The sequence below is a fragment of the Struthio camelus genome, chromosome 1, assembly GCF_040807025.1.
Source record: "Struthio camelus isolate bStrCam1 chromosome 1, bStrCam1.hap1, whole genome shotgun sequence".
Taxonomy (NCBI): Eukaryota; Metazoa; Chordata; class Aves; order Struthioniformes; family Struthionidae; genus Struthio; species Struthio camelus.
The window spans coordinates 82,444,988-82,464,272 of NC_090942.1; the positions used below are offsets into that span (position 1 = coordinate 82,444,988).

At 34.3% G+C, this 19,285-nt stretch overlaps 1 protein-coding gene across 18 annotated transcripts in view; it reads left to right on the top strand.

The window, feature by feature from the left end:
- The window catches only part of CCDC91 (coiled-coil domain containing 91), a 159,806-nt gene that overhangs the window by 68,827 nt on the left and 71,694 nt on the right, over positions 1–19,285 (top strand). For all 18 annotated transcript variants that reach the window (XR_011142674.1, XM_068953370.1, XM_068953487.1 and 15 more), the window contains exon 8: positions 13,844–13,951. Coding sequence is in view for 17 of the 18 variants with exons in the window: in XM_068953370.1 (XP_068809471.1) it covers positions 13,844–13,951 (108 nt within the window). In the remaining variant the exon portion in view is untranslated. The remainder of the gene's footprint in view (positions 1–13,843; positions 13,952–19,285) is intronic.

Consider the following 19,285-nt stretch of genomic DNA (forward strand, 5'->3'; position numbering starts at 1 on the left):
AGAGTTCCAACCTGAGTGAGTCTAATGCCCAAACGCTGAAAATTTGATCATAGCCGAGGTGTATAAACAAGCCATTCATCAGTAGCCCCAGAAAATAATCCCCAGAAGGTAGCCCCAAATGACTGTACCTCCCCAAATTAGGTATTGAAACTCCATGTTAAACAGTGAAAAAGAGTTGACTCTTACTTGCCTTTACTACGTTTTCCATACTTCTGGCATAAAAGAAGTGTTCTGGATGTGTTCTGGAAAGATCTTTTTTTTTTTTTTTTTTTTTTTGCCTCAACCTACAGGGTTGCCAGTGAGAGGGCCACAGAGAAAAAGAAGGCCTCAGATGTAAGAGAAGTATACTCCTAGAAAACTTTAGAATTCTTTACCTGCCCTGCACAGCATACTTTCTTATAAGCTATATTGTTCAGTTATGGTATGGTAGGCATCTCAACAATATCTTTTGTCAGAGAGGAGAACAGCCATCTTGTGGACTGTGAGGACAATGAATTAGGCCTATCACTTGCAAGGTTTTAAGGAAACTCAGTCGGAACCTAATAGAAAGGTTTAAATGGGATTTGTCTTGTCCCTGCAAGTTTAGGGCATTTGGCAGTCTCTGTTCAACTCTGTTACAACTCTTGTAGAATCTTTAGGATAAAAATATATTTTGTAAAGAATGATTTGAAAATTCTGCTACTGTTTTATATAAATATATATGTATATATATAGCCAACAGGTGTTACCATACAGATTAGTAATCAGAAAGCTTATATTTTCTATTACTCTTTGCAGATTTACTGAAGCAACCTTGTTTCTGTTATATCTTTTTCTGATTAAAAATGACTTATATTTTCTGATAGATTACTCTCCCTTATATTAGGGGATGATTTGTTCTAGGAAGGACAATATTTCACACATTAATGTTTCCTTAATGTGTTAGCCTTAGACAGACCAGGAACTTAAGAGCAAACCTTTTCAATTGCTGGCCTTGTTGTAACTGGTCCTTTTTAAGATGGTAACAGTGTAGAAAACAGAGCTTATTTAAGAAGTTGAAATACTAAATAACCTAATTTGAAGAATTTGTAAGCCCTTGAAATTATTCCAATTTTCTTTGGAATATTAGCTCACCAAATATGCTGGGAAGTCCGGTAAAAGATACCCTTAAACACTTTGTAGCACAAACTCACAAACAACTTTGACCATTGTTAAGCATCTGACATTCTTTTATGTTCATTTCAACAAATACACCATATATAACACACTGGGGAAAAAGTCATGAAATTTCTGTTAAAAACATGGGGAAAACAAATTAAAAATGTACTTAGTGGCCAAGTGTCCCTTTCTGATGTTTGCCTAATTTTGTTTAATTTCTGTCTTTCATGTCATTATTTTTTTTAAACTTTTATCCTTGGTAATTAACTACATTAAAGATAAGTAAATGTAGTTCTTAGAAATGATGCTTGTGGAATCACGTCACATTGTAAGATACTTACCACAAGCAACATAAGAATTTTTCCTTTGCTTGTTTAATCAAGCTTTTGTTCTAAAATTGTCGTAGTTCTGTAAATAGACGAGTTAAGATTTTTAATCTGTTTTACTTCTGTTTCTCACCACATTAAAGCTTACACTAAAGGATATTTTAAGAATATGAGGTTACAGGCAGGTATATTTATTTGGTGGTATTTATTTACTTTGATTATTTTATCCAATTATTTGTCTCATGAAAGACAGCTTGCATCCTTTTATGGAAAGTCTTCGGTGTTATTTTCGTTTTTGTTTTACTGTCCAGAATGTAAGAGCAGACGGATTTGCAAAATATGGGATATGTAAGAGCTATAAATATTAATGTCAACAGTAGACCTCTGATAACTCTTTAGTAGAACAGATACCGTCTAACTAACAGAGCAAAATTCAGAAAGATTTTATTACAAAAGAAGTTAATATAGAATAAGGTTATCTTTTTATAAACATAGTTCTAGTCCTACCGAGTAGAAAAAAACTCTTGAAACTTGGCCAGTTTTCAACTCTGTCTGAAACACGAAGCTTAGCTTATTCAGTTTCCAAGATGACGTACTCGCCCAGAAGAGCCAGATACAAAACAACAGGGTTAAATTCAAAGGTTGTTGCAGGTGTTTGCATTTTACTTTCAACTTCTATTCTTGTCCATGTGTAAGTTGCATTAGAATTCACAGCACAGTAATACACAACTTGGGCTTAAAGCGTGTGCCAGTGTGTCCAAAGGAATTTAAATTAGTATGATGCAAATGCAGTGGAGCTGAAGAAACAATATTAAGCTGGGTAAGCCCTCTTAAAGAAAATCTATGTCACAAATTTTGACTCCAGTTAATCCTTTAAAAAAAAAAAAAAAAAGAAGAAGTTAAAGACAAGTGGATAATGTCTGTAATGTCTGGATCCACTCTTCTTACCTATGCAATTCCAGAAGCAGGCAATTTATTGATGGTTGAGACATGTGACGATCTGAAGCTCAAAAAGTTTTTGATTTCAGCTTTGTGTCTAACTACAGTTTTAAGTCTTCTCTTATAAAAAGCTTGTTAAAAATGACCTGGTTTTCAATCTCTTCTGAATTCACCATATCCTGCTTATGATTGTTTTGGGACTGCGATGCTTGAGAGTGAGAAATTCTTAGATTCTAACTGTAATTGAAGAGTGAATACAATTTTAAGAAGTTTTTGTGTTGAAATCAGCCTGAGTTTATTTTAATTTTTTTTTTTAATCATTGTTTCAGAAAGCTCTTTTTTCCGTTACTGAACTGTAATTATCTGAGGACCTCAAAGATCTTTTTTTCAGTTAGTTTGTTGGTCAGAAAGCTGTAATTCTGTCAGTTCTCCCGCTGCCAACTGTCCTTGTGATTGGAAGGAATAAAGGACCACTATTTCTCTAATTTTAAATCAAAGATTTTAGAAAAGGTTCCACATATTGGTAATCCAAGCATTAGTTCAACTTGAAATAATTTACTGAAAAAATGTATGATATATTTTAGGGTATAAACATACAGATGTTTTTGAAATTTTATTGTAAAAAGTGCTTTGAGAGTATGAATTTCTATCCACAGAAGTTAAAGACTGTTCCTCATCATGCAAGGTTCATGAATAAGATTTCCTGAAGCAGCTGTTCCAAATCTGCTATGGACCAATAGACTTCAACACTGGCAGATTTAATAACCATAATTCACCGATGAGTTAGCTTGTTCCTTTGGTATGGAGAGGCTAGTTTAGACTGAAATTTTTGAAGAAAAGCCACACACTTCAAACAATTAATACAATGCAGCCCAAATCTCTCAGAATTGTTGCTCAGACAGTTACAGTCGATGATTCTGATTTACTGTTAATACTAAGGAAGTTTAATTTTAACCGGCAGGGAAATTTAAGAAGGGAACTAATTCCAAAGCGCTCTCCTTTCCTTAGGAATTCTTCTGCGGAAAGTATCTTTAAACTATATCAGCTCTTTTTGTAACTCTTTCTAGCAGCAGATTCTTAGGATATGCTGTAATTGATAACTTTTCCAAGTGCTTTCCTACTGTTGCCACCTGGATTTATCCTTTTTAAATTTTACTCTCAGTGGTTGTTATGGGTATTAAATCAGAGCGCAATAGAAGTTACTGTATTTTGGGAACCCAACATCAGGTAATAGTAATATTAAATTTGAAATAGGTTTCACATCTTCTGGTAATTCTTTACCATCCTGGATAGTAGGAAAATGAACAGCAGAACAAATTTTAAAAATCATTAGGAGTATCTGTTAATAATTAAATACTTACGACTATTCAACTTTATTCATATTGTTTCCTCCAGCATCAGAGGCATTAAAAGTATCTATTTAAACAAAGACTACATGAAATCATTACAAATTGTGATAAAAATTACTAGCCTATCCTTCTCTCATAGGATGTTGTGTATTGATGCTTCTGTGCTCTGTATAGCAGAGGGTTCGTTGAATCCCAAGCTGAATATGTCTTCTTAATTCCGCCAGTGACTGTAAATGTATCTCTCCACTCAAGTTCAGTCTACCACTTCATGATCTAGACATTAACAAGTCAGACTGCAGCACTATTCATTGCATCTTTATTTGTCATTTCCTCTCTGCATGTATCTGGAGTAATGCACATCTTGGACAAACCACATCTGAGAGTGCAGCTAATCATCTTCAGATGATATTGTGAAACCTACTTTGTCATTTTTCAATATTTTCAATATTCAATTTTTTTTTCTTTTCTGCTGAGATTGACTGTATCTATATATATCTAACCTGACTCAGAAAGATTTAGCAATCAGATGACTTTAAGTGATCTTTTAGGTTTCTTTTTTCCTTAGTTTGTCAGCTGGCTTCTTTAGGAAAAAAGACTTCAGAAACAGAGGGTATTATCTGAAGTTATCTAAACTGGGAGATGGTTACTTCCCTCTACAGGCAATGGAAAGGGAAGGAGGGATGCCTAAGTCAACCACAATATGTTTATCTTAAAAGGAGTTGGGTAGGGCTTCTGTGAAGGTACACAGAAATTTTCATCCTGATTATCTTCTATTTCTTATCATTAGACTTTTGCCTTAAACAAGTATTGTTTATCATGAGAATATTCACACTTATTTTCACTGATTTTATCTTCTGTGAAAGGTCATGATCTTTTGAAGGGTTTTATAAAGGATTTCTGCATGTATTTTCTTCCTATGCCTTACACATTGCTTATGATACTGAAGTTGATTACTTACACAGCGTTTTCAGCCTTTTAAAACATTAGAATTCATACAATTTAGTTGTTTTTCTGCAGTAGGACTGTTCTTTCTGGCATGCTTTCCCTGTAGGCCATGAATATAATGTAGTCTTTTGCCATGAAGAACTGATGGCTAGAAAAGAAGGCAAGATATTTCTTGTCATTTCTACATTGTAGCAGTATTCAAATACAAGAGTGATGGATACTATTGTAAAAATAGATAAATACTTTCTAAAAGAATTCTGAGAAAAGATACTAAAGAAGTCTCAGCCTTCCTAAGGGTCTGGCTACAAAAATATTTTAATATTAATGAAAGCACTGTAATATTTCAATCATAAAAATGACAAGAAATCTCTCTCTCTTCCTCCTTTTTTTTAGTAGTAATATTTATTGTGTGAGATTGTGACTATATAACAGTAACTAACGTGGTAAGTCATAACAATACATGAAAGTTTTGATTAACGGTGAGTTTTGCTATTTGTTTCTGGCTGGAGTAGGGAAAACTAAGTGTTTTGTGGAAAATAAATCCATTAAACTCACAGGGCAGTAAAACTGAGAGGTCTAGCTAAACAGGCATTCAACTGTAGTTGTTGATCATTACCAATGTACTAAAAATAGCTGTAAAATGCAACTGGAATTCTATTATGCCAGTTTACAAAAACATATTAGCTTATTCTTGTATTTGGTTCAAATATCTCTTACAGCATGTCTTTGAAACACCTGACTAAAACCCAGTGCACACTGTAAACAGGACAGTGATTAGTGAAACTGCAAAGCTTCTTCATACCCTGATGCCCATAAAAATGGGTTGACTATCTGTCAAGAATAACTCATGAGAAGAATTTTCCACAGGAAATACTGTTCAACTTGATAGGTAAAATTTCACAGCAGGAGCGCTGTTTAACCTTTGGTAGTGTGCTATGTTTGAGTGGAAACAATCCAAGAAATTCAACTCAACATTTATTTTAATCTCATTGAGAGCCCACTTCATTGTAAATTGCAAGTTCACCCTGACCCGATCAGGAATTTAGTTGCTTTAATTTTTGATTGATATTTATTTGTACAAAAAAAGTCTTTATTTCATAGCACTGAAATGGGAGTGTGTCATTTTTGCTTCAAAGAAGGCTCATCTGATAGTAGCCTGACAGTAAAAATATGCAGGATCTTGGATTCTGTTGAAAAAGATGTTTTTGGAAAAAATTTGAAATAGTTTAATTCATATGATAGGTGTCCTAGCTGGTAACTGAGTTATGATACAACCAGTCAAATATTGTGGTTTGCTGAAGTAGTGTATCACTTCCAAAGGTCAGGAAAAAATGTCAACTGTTTCCTCTTCCCTGTTATTTAATAATAACTCAATAATTAATTTGGCATGTTATCTAACATTTTACCCTCCAATAAAGCAGCAGGAACTAGCTACTGGTGCAGACAGGATACTGAATGGGATGAATCATTGTCTAATGCTATAAAACATAGTAATTATTATGTACTACTGCTGAAACTAATGCTAGTATTTATTATTTTTCATATATTTGAAGTATTATACACTTGGTTTCTGTAGGTGGTTTTATTTTTAAAACATTTTTTGTTTTGACCGTGCTAACTTAGAAATTTTGAAGCAAAGCAGATACTTGATGTGCTGGTTTATGTTTAATTACCAAAGTAAGTTAATGATGCCTGAATAGTGGAAGGAAGTTGAAGAGTCTTTTGGATTTACTCAGGTTTTTTGATTCTGTACTTTTAAGGATCTCGTATTGGATAGTGCAGCAGCCTGTGCATCATGGTGGACATCTCATGGTAACGTTTCGTGTCAGTTATCTATTTTTAACATTTTCAAACAATGTTAAAATTGAGAATTCTGTTACTTGCAGGGTTTAGAATGCTTTTATACTATTTTTTGGAGGTGATGAGAGAGTCTGATTAACTGCTGTGGTGTTCTCTTCCTTTTCTGTTTTCTAGCTATTTTTTTCTGCTAGAAAAAGGAGGGGTGTGAGAGAGAGAGACAAAAGGAGAGAGAAATTTGGAAATTTGTTGCTTTTAGGGAATTGGGGATGAATTTGGGGGTAAGGGTCTCTGTTTCTGCTGTATAATTCAAGAAATATTCTCATAAGTTCTGGCTTTTGGCCATGCAATAAACCCTTTTCTCAGCAATAAACTGAGCTTTCTATTGCCAGTAGAATTTAGACAATATGTGCTAGGATTAGGCAAATGGTTTTATATTAAAGATGGACTGGAGTGGTGACTTTGCTTTGGTTTTGGCAAAATCTTAGTCATTGCACTTTGTCCTTTCCAAGGACAAACTTTAGAAAGCATGAAATACTCTACATTTAAAACTTGTAGGAATAGAGGGAAAATATCTGTGATTGTTTGTGCTTTTGTCCAGTTGTATTCATATTTTCTGATTTTTAAACTTTTGTTCTGAGATTGAATCAAACACAGTTTTTCAATCCCTAGTCTGTATGCAGTGAAGCAAGTCTTGAAGTGTTCCCACAGTATGCATAATATGCTGTCAGTTAAGTTCCAGGACTTAATTGTACACAGGAGCACAGCCTTTAGCGTTGTCCATGTTTTTTCTCAACTTGTGATGCCAACCAAGTTTGACCATTGTTAAAGCACATATGAGAGTAAGTAAGATACATATTCCAGATATAGAGTCTACCAATATTTTCTCCCCAAGGACACTTCATAGCAGTTATGCATAAATTTCATATGAAGTTTGGATCTGGTGTCAACTCAGTCTTCCAAAAATATTCTTGTACATAAAACTCAAAACAGTTTAGTTGTCTGTCTGAGCTCAAACATGCATTTGGCCCAATTTACTCAGGTAAGTTTAATTTATCTTGGCAAAAATCCATTTTATAAAACTAAGATGTACTTGCTTTTAAATTTTCTAGCAGAGCAATTTGAAAATGTTTTGCACCAAACCATTTAACCTTTGTACAAACGTTTAAATGAGGATTTTTCATGAACATGCTTTTGGGGAAGAACAGTTGCTTGTCACTGCATTTTGAGCAAATATAACTTACTAGGTACCTTAAGCCAGTGTAATTTTGGGAAGTAATTCTGATTTTAGGGAAATTGAGTATGTATGTGGTAGTTTGGCAGCCTTTTCTCTCCTCCTGCCTTCCCCTCCCCCACCCCAACTTTTTCAGTTCCACTCAAGGGTTGTGTTGGTTTGGGTTTTATAATCTTCATAGCTGGAGTATGGTTTGGGGAATAGAATAAGCAATGCAGTAGCAAATGTGCTGTTAGTTCATTGTAGAGGTGTCCCATTCATGTAAGTAAAATTCAAAGGAAATGTGTTTGGAAAATCCAGAGCAGATTATGCGTCAACAGTCAACAGTTACTTTTTATATTAATGCATCTAAAGATGAACTGAAATAAAAAATAACAATAATCTGTCCCTTCTTCTGAAGGTACCGATGAGAGTTTAAACTGATGAAACTTGCAATTGTGTATTACCAGTGTTTAAAATGTAAACACTGATCACCTTTAGGTGACTTTCTCGTGCAAATCCTTTGACTACCTAATTTTTATTCTGGAAAGATGAGAAATCCACAATCTAATTCATTTCTTTGTTCCCCAAAAGAGATGGGAGGGATATCTAGAAGGGATGTGTGATTTATTTTTTTAAATATGCTCTCAGCCTTTGCTTTGTTGCTTGATAAGACCACCTCTTTTCATCTGTCGTGAAATAATTGGCATAATTTGTAAATATCTATAAAGATGCAAGAATTTTCAGCGCGTTCAGTGTTATTCTGTTCTTAAAAAGGACTTTTATATGGGACATATGCTTTTATTTAAATGACTCCTGGATCTGGTTATGTCGAACTTGCTCTATTTATGAGAGCTTATGGCTGAGAAACATCACAAATTCACAGACAGTCAGAGCTAAAAACAGAAACCTCTATAGTTGCAACAGCCAAGACTCTAAGATTCGTTCACCAGTGGATTCCATACTGTCAGGAACTAACTTTTTCAATCCAGAAGGACTCAGCTATCCAGTAATTCAAAACTATGGATAAGCCATGACTTATTTGGCAGCAGTCATTTTGGTATCAGCCATTCTGTTGACTTATGAAACGTCACTGTAGATCATGCTCTATGTCACACTGATAATGGATTGTTGGACCTCTTGACATTGTTTTTACACAGTGTTGTTGATTCTGTTTGTGTTGTTTAATTGCAAGGCTGGTAGTGCCTTACTGTAGGGGTTTGAAACATCAAACGTGCAAACATTTTCATCACCTATAATATTGGAAAAAACTTGAAAATCTCCTCCCTTCCTACTTTTGTTTTTTGTGTCACCCTTTTCTCTCTCTCCTCCTATTTCCTACGCTACAAAAAGATTAGTAAAATTAAGGGGCCGAAAACTAAGGAGAAGCAAAATAAATGTCACAAAACTTTTATTAAAACAATTGAATTCTATTTTAGCAGTAATATTTTCCAGCAGATTTATGAGAGCAGACACTTTGCATATGTAATACCTTGGATTTGGTTTGCAAAATGTGTCCTGCTTTACTGTGTCTTTACTTCTTTCTTTGGACTTTAAAATTATGACTTTGTGTTGTCTTTCAAGCTGTAGATGGCAATCTCCCCCACCTCCCCCAGCCCCCCACCCCGGTTGTTCAAGGAAAGACATCTTTTCTTACATGTATCCACTTAAATACGTTTTGTATGTCATTTGAATAACTGCGATGTTGATCAGAGCTTTCTTGAAAACAAAACAAAAAAATCCTACAACAAACCAATCTGTCTTTTTCTGACCTATAAGCCAAGATACGTATAGATTGAAGTCGGAGGCTTAAAACTTGACTGAATTAAATCTTTGACTGGCTAAGAAGATAATGCCAAGTTGGAAATGAATTATGCCTTGGAGCCAAATCTAGTATACTATTATCAGTTTGGACGTTAATTTTCTCAGTCAGTGGATTTTTTTTTTTTTGTCCAGTTTAGTCGTGATAAAAAAAAAAAAAGTAATATGGTACAGCAAAGAAAGAAATGTTAAAAGGCCAAGGATATGTTTCAAATTCAATTCAAGCAAGCGTAGCTGATTGCCTGTTACTTGGAGCTGTAGTGGTGATGGTTTTGTTTTCATTTCAGAAGTCTGAGAAAAGGTGTTACTGTTCTTATTATTTATTATGCCCAAATATACTTTGATTATTCAGGACATAGCCCTTGTAAAGTCCATTGTTTGGTTAGTGGAACGGCATCAGTTCAAGTAGCAATGATGTAGTTATGATCCTAACTATTTCCATACTGAATAGAGATTTCATTCCTACATGGCTTTGAATTTTGAGCAAACTGCTCTGAAGTAGTTGTGTAAAGGACTGTGGTACCTTAGATACAATGACTTATATGAGTGGTGGAAAAGATTTTTTGAGCGCCAAGGGCAAAAAAGATCCAGTAACACCCTGAAAAGAACTACTGTTTGTCTGGTTCTAACTGAGCCTAAAGGACAAGCTCGTTTTTTGTTAAGGGCAAGTCTAGTTAGGGCTGTGTAAAGTGTTACATGCTGTCTGAGGACGAAAACGACCAAAAATCCATAGTGGGTATTTGATATATGTAAAGAAATCCTGAAGAACTGAAGCTATCGCTATAGCTAGGACTATAACAAGTGTAGATTTAGATAATAAATGCGATAGGAGTGTAGCAGCAGATCCACACGGAGACTGATACCTCCTGTCGTCACAGTCCTGAAACTGATTGTTGGTACAGGGTGACCCTTTGAAAGTCCATTGTGCAGATGGAGGGAGAAGGAGATTAACCAAGAATACCCATCTTGAAATCCCACCATTTGAATTCATGCTGCGCATGCCATGGGCTACACTGTGCTCTAATCTTATTTGAACAGTTTCCATGAGCTATTGTAGGATGGCTGCTGCTTCAGAAATGCCATTAGGTCAGTGACTACAGATTTGTGGAACATCATCCCATCTGGATAACATGTAATAAATTAGCAAAGGAAGTGGTGTTTGAGCAATGACACGTAGCTGCTCAAACTACCAATTAGTTAGAGACTTCTATTTCCTTGTACTGAAGAAAGCATGTTAAGAGCTTAAGAAGCGTAAGAGTTAGAGATGCCTATCATCAAATAGCCAAATGTATGCAACTCTTCTAATAATTTAAGTAGTTGATTATTCTGAAATTTGCAAAAGCAATGGATACCATGCATCTCTGCTGTATTTACCCCACCAGGAGACCTTAAGTAGCTATTGTGATCAGACAAAAAGGAAAATGTCCTAATTTTTTTTATCATTTGAAAAGACATTCTTTTATGATGTCCTTATGTTCAGCCATCTCTCATGGCATCTCTACTTTCTGTGATCAGCTAAAGCCGAGCAGATGTAGGCTATAGGTAGTGAACATAGTAATATCCTGGGCACCAGGTGCACGTTCGATGAGAATTAAAGGAAATTATGTCAAATCTGACTTTTATTTTAAAAAAGTTTTCTTTGTGATAATTTATTACAAAGTTTGGGATGTACATTTAATGATAAACAATGAAGGATAATGAAAGTTTAATAGGCAAGTTACAGCTATATTTGTGAAACACTGCCACTTGTCTATGCCACTTTTCATACCTAAGAGTAGAATTTGTATTTTATAGAAGCTCCTTATCTGCTAGTACTGGCAATTATGGAGAATTGAATGTATGAAGTATTATGAAGTATTCTCTCATGAAAATAAAAACATTCTACACTTTAAATTAAAAAACAATAATATATGAAAAGTAATTCGGCATTGTATTCTCATTCTAAAGCATGTCTTAAAATCATAGGGCCTGAGAATCTTTAAATTCCCCTTGAAAGGGGAAATATTATTTTTATACAAAGAAGTTGTTATTATTTCAGATTTTTTTATGACACACACCTCATTTTGTTTTGTTTTAAGTCACTTTAAAAAAAAAGTTTGGGCCTTGGTCAAAATAAGTCACATCATTTTCACTCTGTAGATTCTGTATTTTAAATGTCTATCTATTTGACTGGTCTACTGCATCTCTCTGTAGAAAATAAAGGTTTGTGTCTAGCCAGTTTTCTTGGTGCAACACGGAAGCCATCTCTGAAGTTCTGTGCCATGTGTGGTAATTTCTCTCTCTGTCTTGTGACTTGGTCACCTAGTGGAATACTCAAACACTGAGTCAATTCCGTGGTGCTGTTCAAGCTTTATTAGTAACGTAGGTGATTGGAAAAAGAAGAATTTTGTTTCCAAATGTGGAATTTTAGTGTTTGTTTGTTTGTTTGTTTGTTTTTTAGGATAAAATTCTAATTACCTATTCCATATAATGGGTAATGACTTATTTCCTACAAAATGGAAAGTTCTTTCTACCGTTCAGTAGGAATAGAGCAGTTACCAGTTAAGTTCATGTAGTAAAGTCTGTAAAGTAAGTCTGCCTTTGTTGTGAGCAAGAAGATACAATTGAAGAAGTTGCATTGCAACTTAATGACTGTCCTGTTGCTATTTTTCTGGGATGGGATCAGAATGTTTTTTCTTGTTTTTTCTTCTTCAGAATGTTTTTTTTTCCTTTTACATATATAATAGAACAGTTCTTGTAATAATAGTTTAAGCAGAAAAAAAGAAAATCAAAGTACAGACATTTTGTTGGTGATGCATGACAATTTCAGTGTATACACAGTAGGATACAGCTAAATATAAAGATTCACATACAGAAGTTATACTCCTTTGAGTTAAATTTTTGTGATTATCTGAATTTATATAATGCAAGAACTGAAGGTAGCTGCAAAGAAAGTGAATTTTGTGAAAGTAAACTTGAGACTAGTTAAATACCCTGCAAAAGCCAGCAAACTTTTTCCTCAGATCAACTTTGTCAAGTACGATCTGTCGTTTGTTAACTTTCAAATCTTTCTAAGCCTGTGTTGAAACTACTACTGTACTGTAGCACTAGTGATATCCTAAAGAACTCAGATTTTGGCAAAACAGGCTAAGTAGTGGAAAAATGTGGGAAGATGGTTCAGAAATTGGCGAAAGTTGTTTATGTATAATGTTGTATTTAGTTTTTTATTTTTTTAAAGTTCTCAAAATTGAATTTAATGTGTGTTATGTTCCTTCAAGTAAATATATCTCCAAAGCAAAGATTATTTGAAAGATGGGGTTTTTTGTTTTATTTGTTTACTTTGTCTCCATTTGGGCCAAAGATCTGTTTTCTATAAAACTTAGGTCTGTTTTAACTTATACAATAATTTCAACTAGTTTGCTATGTTGATTACTAGTTAAAAATAGTGTATGCTGTAGTGTGTATAAATAGTCCAAAGAATATTTAGAAAGTGGCATAAATATTCTATAATATTTAGGAGGGGAAAAAACGTGTACAGTACATGAGTTAAGTAACTCCTGGGCAAAAATATTAGTGTTTTTTTAAGGAAATCTGAGTGCAGTTTCTTCAAACGGTGATTTGATTTTTCATATATTTGAATTACTTTTTCTTTCTGCATGCAGATGCTGTAACTTCTTTAAAGTTCAGTCAGGTGCATTTGTGCACATACACATGTGTGCAAACACACACATGCATACACTGAATTCCTGATTTTTTTTTCTTCATGGTATTGTCTTGGCACTTTGACTTTCCACACTTTGACTTCCACTGCTTCACATTCAAGTGTGAACTTCCGGGGGGGGGGGGGGGTAGGGGAGTGTACTTTTATGTTTTAAAATGCTCAAAATTTCCATCTGCTATTACTTGACTTGTGGTCATGAAGATCATGCTTGGCCCATGGGATCTTACAGTGTGCCGAGAGGATGTGGAGTTTTGTCAGCCAGTGAAATATGTCTGGCTCCCCCCCCCCCCCTTCAGCAGCTCTCATATGCTCCTCTTCTTGTGTGGTCTCACTACACTGAGTATATTTAACAGAAATACTCTATCTTCTGTGTATTGCTCTCTTTTAAGAGACTCTGTATACGAAATCTGAGATCCAAAAATTTTTAATCCTGGCTGTGGGAAGATATAAATCTAAAAACAAAAGCGGTATTACATAGAAAAGTACTTTAATACTTGCACATTTTGAATTTGTAACAGCGTTCCATGTTCTGGTTATGCACAAATATATAGCTGATTTCCAGTTTCTGATAAACATCCAGTTATATCTTTGAATATTCTGTGCTTTCTTTTTGCAGGCGCTGCTACAGTCTACAGTTCAACAGCGAGAAGCAGCTATTGAAAAACAGTATATACTGACTATTGAAAAACACTCTCACAAATGTGAAGAACTTCTTAATGTTCAGGTATGGATGTGCACGGACATGTATACATAGACTATCTGTGTATCATATGCGTATCATTATCTGTGTATATATGCAGTACAAAAAGCTTCATGATTTTCTTTTAGTTTCAGTTCTTTTCTATTCGTTTGAGAAAATGTGAACGTATATGATCACCAAACAAAACAGTCATTCACCTTGTGTCCTCAATATAATAGTAAACATAGATGTTCAAAAATGCACAACAAACAATGACTCTCTGTTGTTGGGGTCCAAGGTATTTTATGACATTTAAACCCGCTTAGCAAAAATTCAAGAAGAGTGTAGCACTGAGGAGGAGGAATCTTAGAGCAATTTAATACTTGCTCCTTTAATGGCTGTCATTTTCTGTAGCCTTGGAGAAAACAAGTAACAACTTAATTTACGCATTTAAATGCAAGATTTGATTGTATAGGATTCACACAAATTATTGGTCCAAATCTTTTGATGCTTTTTAAATAGCAGACACACAAACAACTGTTGTTCAAACCTATTCTTCTTTCATGGAAATCTTGTATAAAAACGGAAATAAGTGTTAGTATGAGGAATTATATAAAATTTAGAAAAATGTATAAATAAATATGCCTATATAGCACATACCTTTACCACTTAATATTGCTTGATGATTAAAGGCACACTGCATAACATGTACTTGAAGTGGCATCAATTGCAGATGAGTATCTGAGCAGGGTAAACCTGCTGGTTATTGAAAATATCTTAGTTTAACTTGAGTACAAGTCATTAATCAGAATAATATCTGATTAGTAAATAACTTTTTTTCTTGTCAGTTAATTTTCTAATAGCATTCTAAGGTTATTTCCATTGTATTTAACTGTTACCTTTCAAGTACTATTAGCAACAATTCTACTGAAAATGGAAAGGATAAGAGTTTGTTTCTCAGTTTAACTTAACTGGAGTAAATTAGACCTAAATACATCAGAAGTTCACTTGAAATATTCCACCATTTTATTTATGGATGTCTGACTGTTCTTATCATATCAGTTAAAGTTTATTACAAATATGTAAGTATCTCTATAAACAGTGTAATGGATAGAGGCAAAACAGCTTGGAGAAATCAGTTTCCTCTTGCAAGAGCAGCATACTGTACAGAACTACGGTTACTCAATCCATATCATATAACTATGCCTAAAAAGGAAGTAAAAATGGATTTTTATAGAATGTTTTGGGTGTCTGAAATGAACAAATTGTGTGCTGACTTAATATAACCTTCTGACTGTTAAAAATGAGAGAATCTCATGAAATTCAGAATTATAGAAAGATTTTTTGGGAGTGTACTTTCACATTTAGGAAAAATACTGCTCAGTGATATGTAACATTTCAAACCAAAAGGTGGGGACAAAAATGTGAAAACCTATTCAAGAAGTCCAAATTTACCTGGGGATCTAAGTGAGACAGTTTTTCAGTAGAACTCACGTATGTGAGGGACTTATTTTTGGTTGTCGTACTTCTGCCATAATGCAGTGACACATGATGGCTACATTTAATGTAACGTAATATGATTTTTGGACCCCAGAAAAGATTTACATTTTGTTTATAAACTTCCAAGTCATTTCTTATTCAACTCAATCAAGGTTTACTATCTCTAATTGTAATATTGGACTCTGGGATTTTGAAGCCTAAGCAAGTACACAAAAACTGAGTGCTTATAACAGACTTATCAGTTTTAACAAAATACCATTTATACTTATGAATTTTGTTCAGTCATAAAAGTTTGTTGGAAGAGGTCTGAGAAAGGCCTTGGATTTTTTTAATATATATATATTTTTAAAGGTGTTATCTATTTATGTGTTTGGACAAAACAAATGTTAAAACAATGGATTTGTTCTGTGCCAATAGCTAAGATTGCTGGCACAATGACTAATGACTGTACAGCAAATTGATTAATATTCAATATTATGACATTGTGCATGCATATTGAGAATTACAAGTATCCATCTGACTTTCAGTGTGAAGAGGCTGTAGCAGTAGTCACACAGTTATAAGTATACTCTGGAAACAAACATAGCTTTTTGTTTTGTTGTTTTCTTCTAATATTCTTAAAAACAGTATTTTGCCTTCAACCCTTTAAAGTTGTTTCTCGACCTTCTGAATTTTTGTGCTTTGCTGCTTGCCATTCCCTCCAAATTTTTTGGTGTTTTAGCTTTAGTTTTGTGAAACTAGAAATATCTCATGTAGTTTCACGATTTCTTTGTTATGCTTTCTCCTGACCCCCGCTCCTACCTTAACAGTAGCCTGCTCCTACTTTCCTAAAATAACTCTTTGGGAAGGAGGGAAGGCTATTTTTCTCTGCTAGTATTTAACCAATAATTAGAATTTATTCAAGGTTTTGGTATTTAATTTGTATTTTGCCTGGATGTCAGTGATGGAGGTGCATGGTAAAGGTGAAATACTGAGCAATTTTTTTTATTGTGGTCCATCTGACCAATGTCTTCACCACTGATCCTAAACTTAGAAAGGTTCTGGCCTATTTTCTGGTTTCTCTTCTTGAAATTCATATGTGATTGATATGCAATACTGTTTCTTCCCTTGAGTAGCAGAAGCCTCAGATTTTGGATTTTGAGGTTTTCAAGACCTCCTGGGACATTTTGCACAGTTGTTACAAGATCTGCTTGAGCGACATTGTTCAGTATACTCTCTGACATGCTATACTGAACTCCCTCTCATTAAAGTGTGTCTCTGTATTGACTGAATTGCTATCCATTGCTTTTGCTACAACCGCTTGAAAGGTGAACTGCAGCAGCAGTTACTATGCAGTTGCTATGCACAGGTGCCAGGTTATTTGTACATCTGTCCTTTTCTGAGTACAGTAATGTCATTTATCTTGAATATCCTAGCCCACGTGTTCTTTAGGTGTGGAAGTGACAGTTCCGTTTGGAAGTCCGTTCCTGGAGTGGATTGAAAGGACAAGTTCCCTCAAAGTCACTGACCACTGTAATGGACACTTCCTGATGCAAGTGGGGACAGTGTTTTTTAGGGCTACTGGATTTTCAGGGAAGTACGTTTTCAAATCAACATTTCACAAAGCACGCCAGACATTCTCAGGGTATATTCATGGTCACCAGGTTCATAGTGTGCTTCGTCAATGAACAGGACAATGGCAACAGTCCTCTATGCGAGGAAGCAGTAAAGTTATGGAATGAATGCTTGGAAAGGAACGTATGTCAATTGTACCTTTCTAGGACTTGATATCAGAGAAGATGTCAATGGCAAATATGTCAGTTTATTGTAAATGGGGAAATAATGAATTTCATTGTTACATTTTTCTGAGATACTAACCTGTTTGACGTTGCCTCATGAAAATGAGCGTTAACTTTGATCTTGTATTTGAACTCATGTGTTCTATTAGAATATATACTAAACAACTAGATCCTATGAAACTTTTTGATCAAAGTAGGCTGCTGTGGAAAAACAGTAAGTGCCACTGATGATAAAACCATCCAGAAAGCTTTACATGAAGAATTGAGGGGAGTTTGAGAGTTGTACAAGGCACTGGATTCCGATTTCACTGTTGGTATCTCAGAAAAAAACAGAGCAAGTTAACTATTCCGATCTGTTTAAAAAAATATATATATATGACTTTTCAATAGGAATTTTCAGTACTTCATAAAATGCAGTCATATGTACAAAAGCAATTCAATAGAAGTTTTTCGATATATAAAGGCAGATACTGTTCTGTTAGGCCAAGCTAATTAGTGTGGTGGTACCTCATTTTGACTTAGCTCTTTTGCCAAAATTCCTTATTTTGCAAATAGATTCTCTTTTATATTTATGGAATAAATATCCTTTTGTAGTGGAACATAGGGTCATTATTTGATTAAAATAAAATCTGTTTGTTCCATCCTCCAACTTTTTCAGGGGAATTCTTTTTTGAGCTAAAGAGAATCACACAGACCTTCAATTTTTGCACTTTATCAAGAGATAAGGACTCTTTTTTTCAAGAAACTTGTGTCTGTCCTTTTTTTTCCAAGCCTAATTTCTTCTACTCTTACTTTAGTATGTTTCAGATGTTCTCTGAAAATAAATTAGACGCTTCTGCTGCAATGGATAGTAACTTAAAAAAAATAGAATACATTCCAGTTTGGATCTCAGTGTCAAATGACCTGAACATAGTGAAGAATAGAGTTTTAGATTGAGCTGTAAATTGCGCCACATTGTATAGTTATTTGATGATGAAGAATGCAGAGGAATGAGACAAATTCTAATTTTCTTCTTGCTATCAATTTTTCTGTTTTGTTCTGTGTTTTCCTAAATATGAGAATGAAGGATACCAAGCCAAGTGTAGGAGTCAGGATTTGTTAATGTATTTAGGTAGATACACTCTGCTTAAACTGTAGTTCATATCTGGTACAATTTGATTTATTTTTGAAAATGATTGCTGTCCTATATAAATGCAGAATGAGTAACTGGTCTGGTTTCTGGTTAGTAAAGCTCTTTTGTAGGAATAAAATATATAGAATTTTTACTTTATTAATAATTGCAAATGTCAGTAACATATTAATGCTGTTTTATCTGCTTTTTAGTTGTATTTTTCTTTCTGCGAAAGATGCTGTAATTAATGGATGGGATGTGAATCCTTTTTTCCCCTATCGTAATTTTTCCTACTTAGTAATGCAGAGAGAGATTTTGAAGTTAGTATGGCTGATATCACATCCACTATTTAAACACTCTTTTTTATTAGTAATACAGATGATAGAGGGGAAAAACTTGCAGAAAGTGATTACAGTAGCTTTAAAAAGGATATCCCATAAAAGATGCTAAAAAAGATGGAATAAATCAGCATCTGTTATGTAAAAGTGTTTACTATCTAGAACTAGGACACTGTAAGGAATTTTCTCATTAAGATTCATAGACCCTGAGCATGATAAGGTAAAGGGATGACCTGATTTCGCTGTAAGCCCTAGAAATGATGATGTATCAAAAATGTCTGTTACTATTGAATCAAGGTAGCTAGTCCTAAAAATGTATTCTATATCATGAGTAGTTGAGTTATTCTATTTTAAAAAGTCAAATGATCTATCTATTAAAATAAAATAGAATCTTAAACACCTTCAGCAAATCCCTCCTCATGTATGAGAAATCTTTCTCTGTGTACAATTATCTTGCTCTTTCCTTTTTTTTTCTTGTCTTCATTACTGTCTTCTAAACAATGTGAAGGGAAGCAGGCATTCATGGAGGGAGAGGGATGAATGTACATGTGAAATCAGACTCAGATCACACAGTCGCTAAATTATGACTTGACAATATCCTTCTTTTTCTCTGTCTTCTGAGGAAGCAGTAGCAATAAGATTACTTATCTTA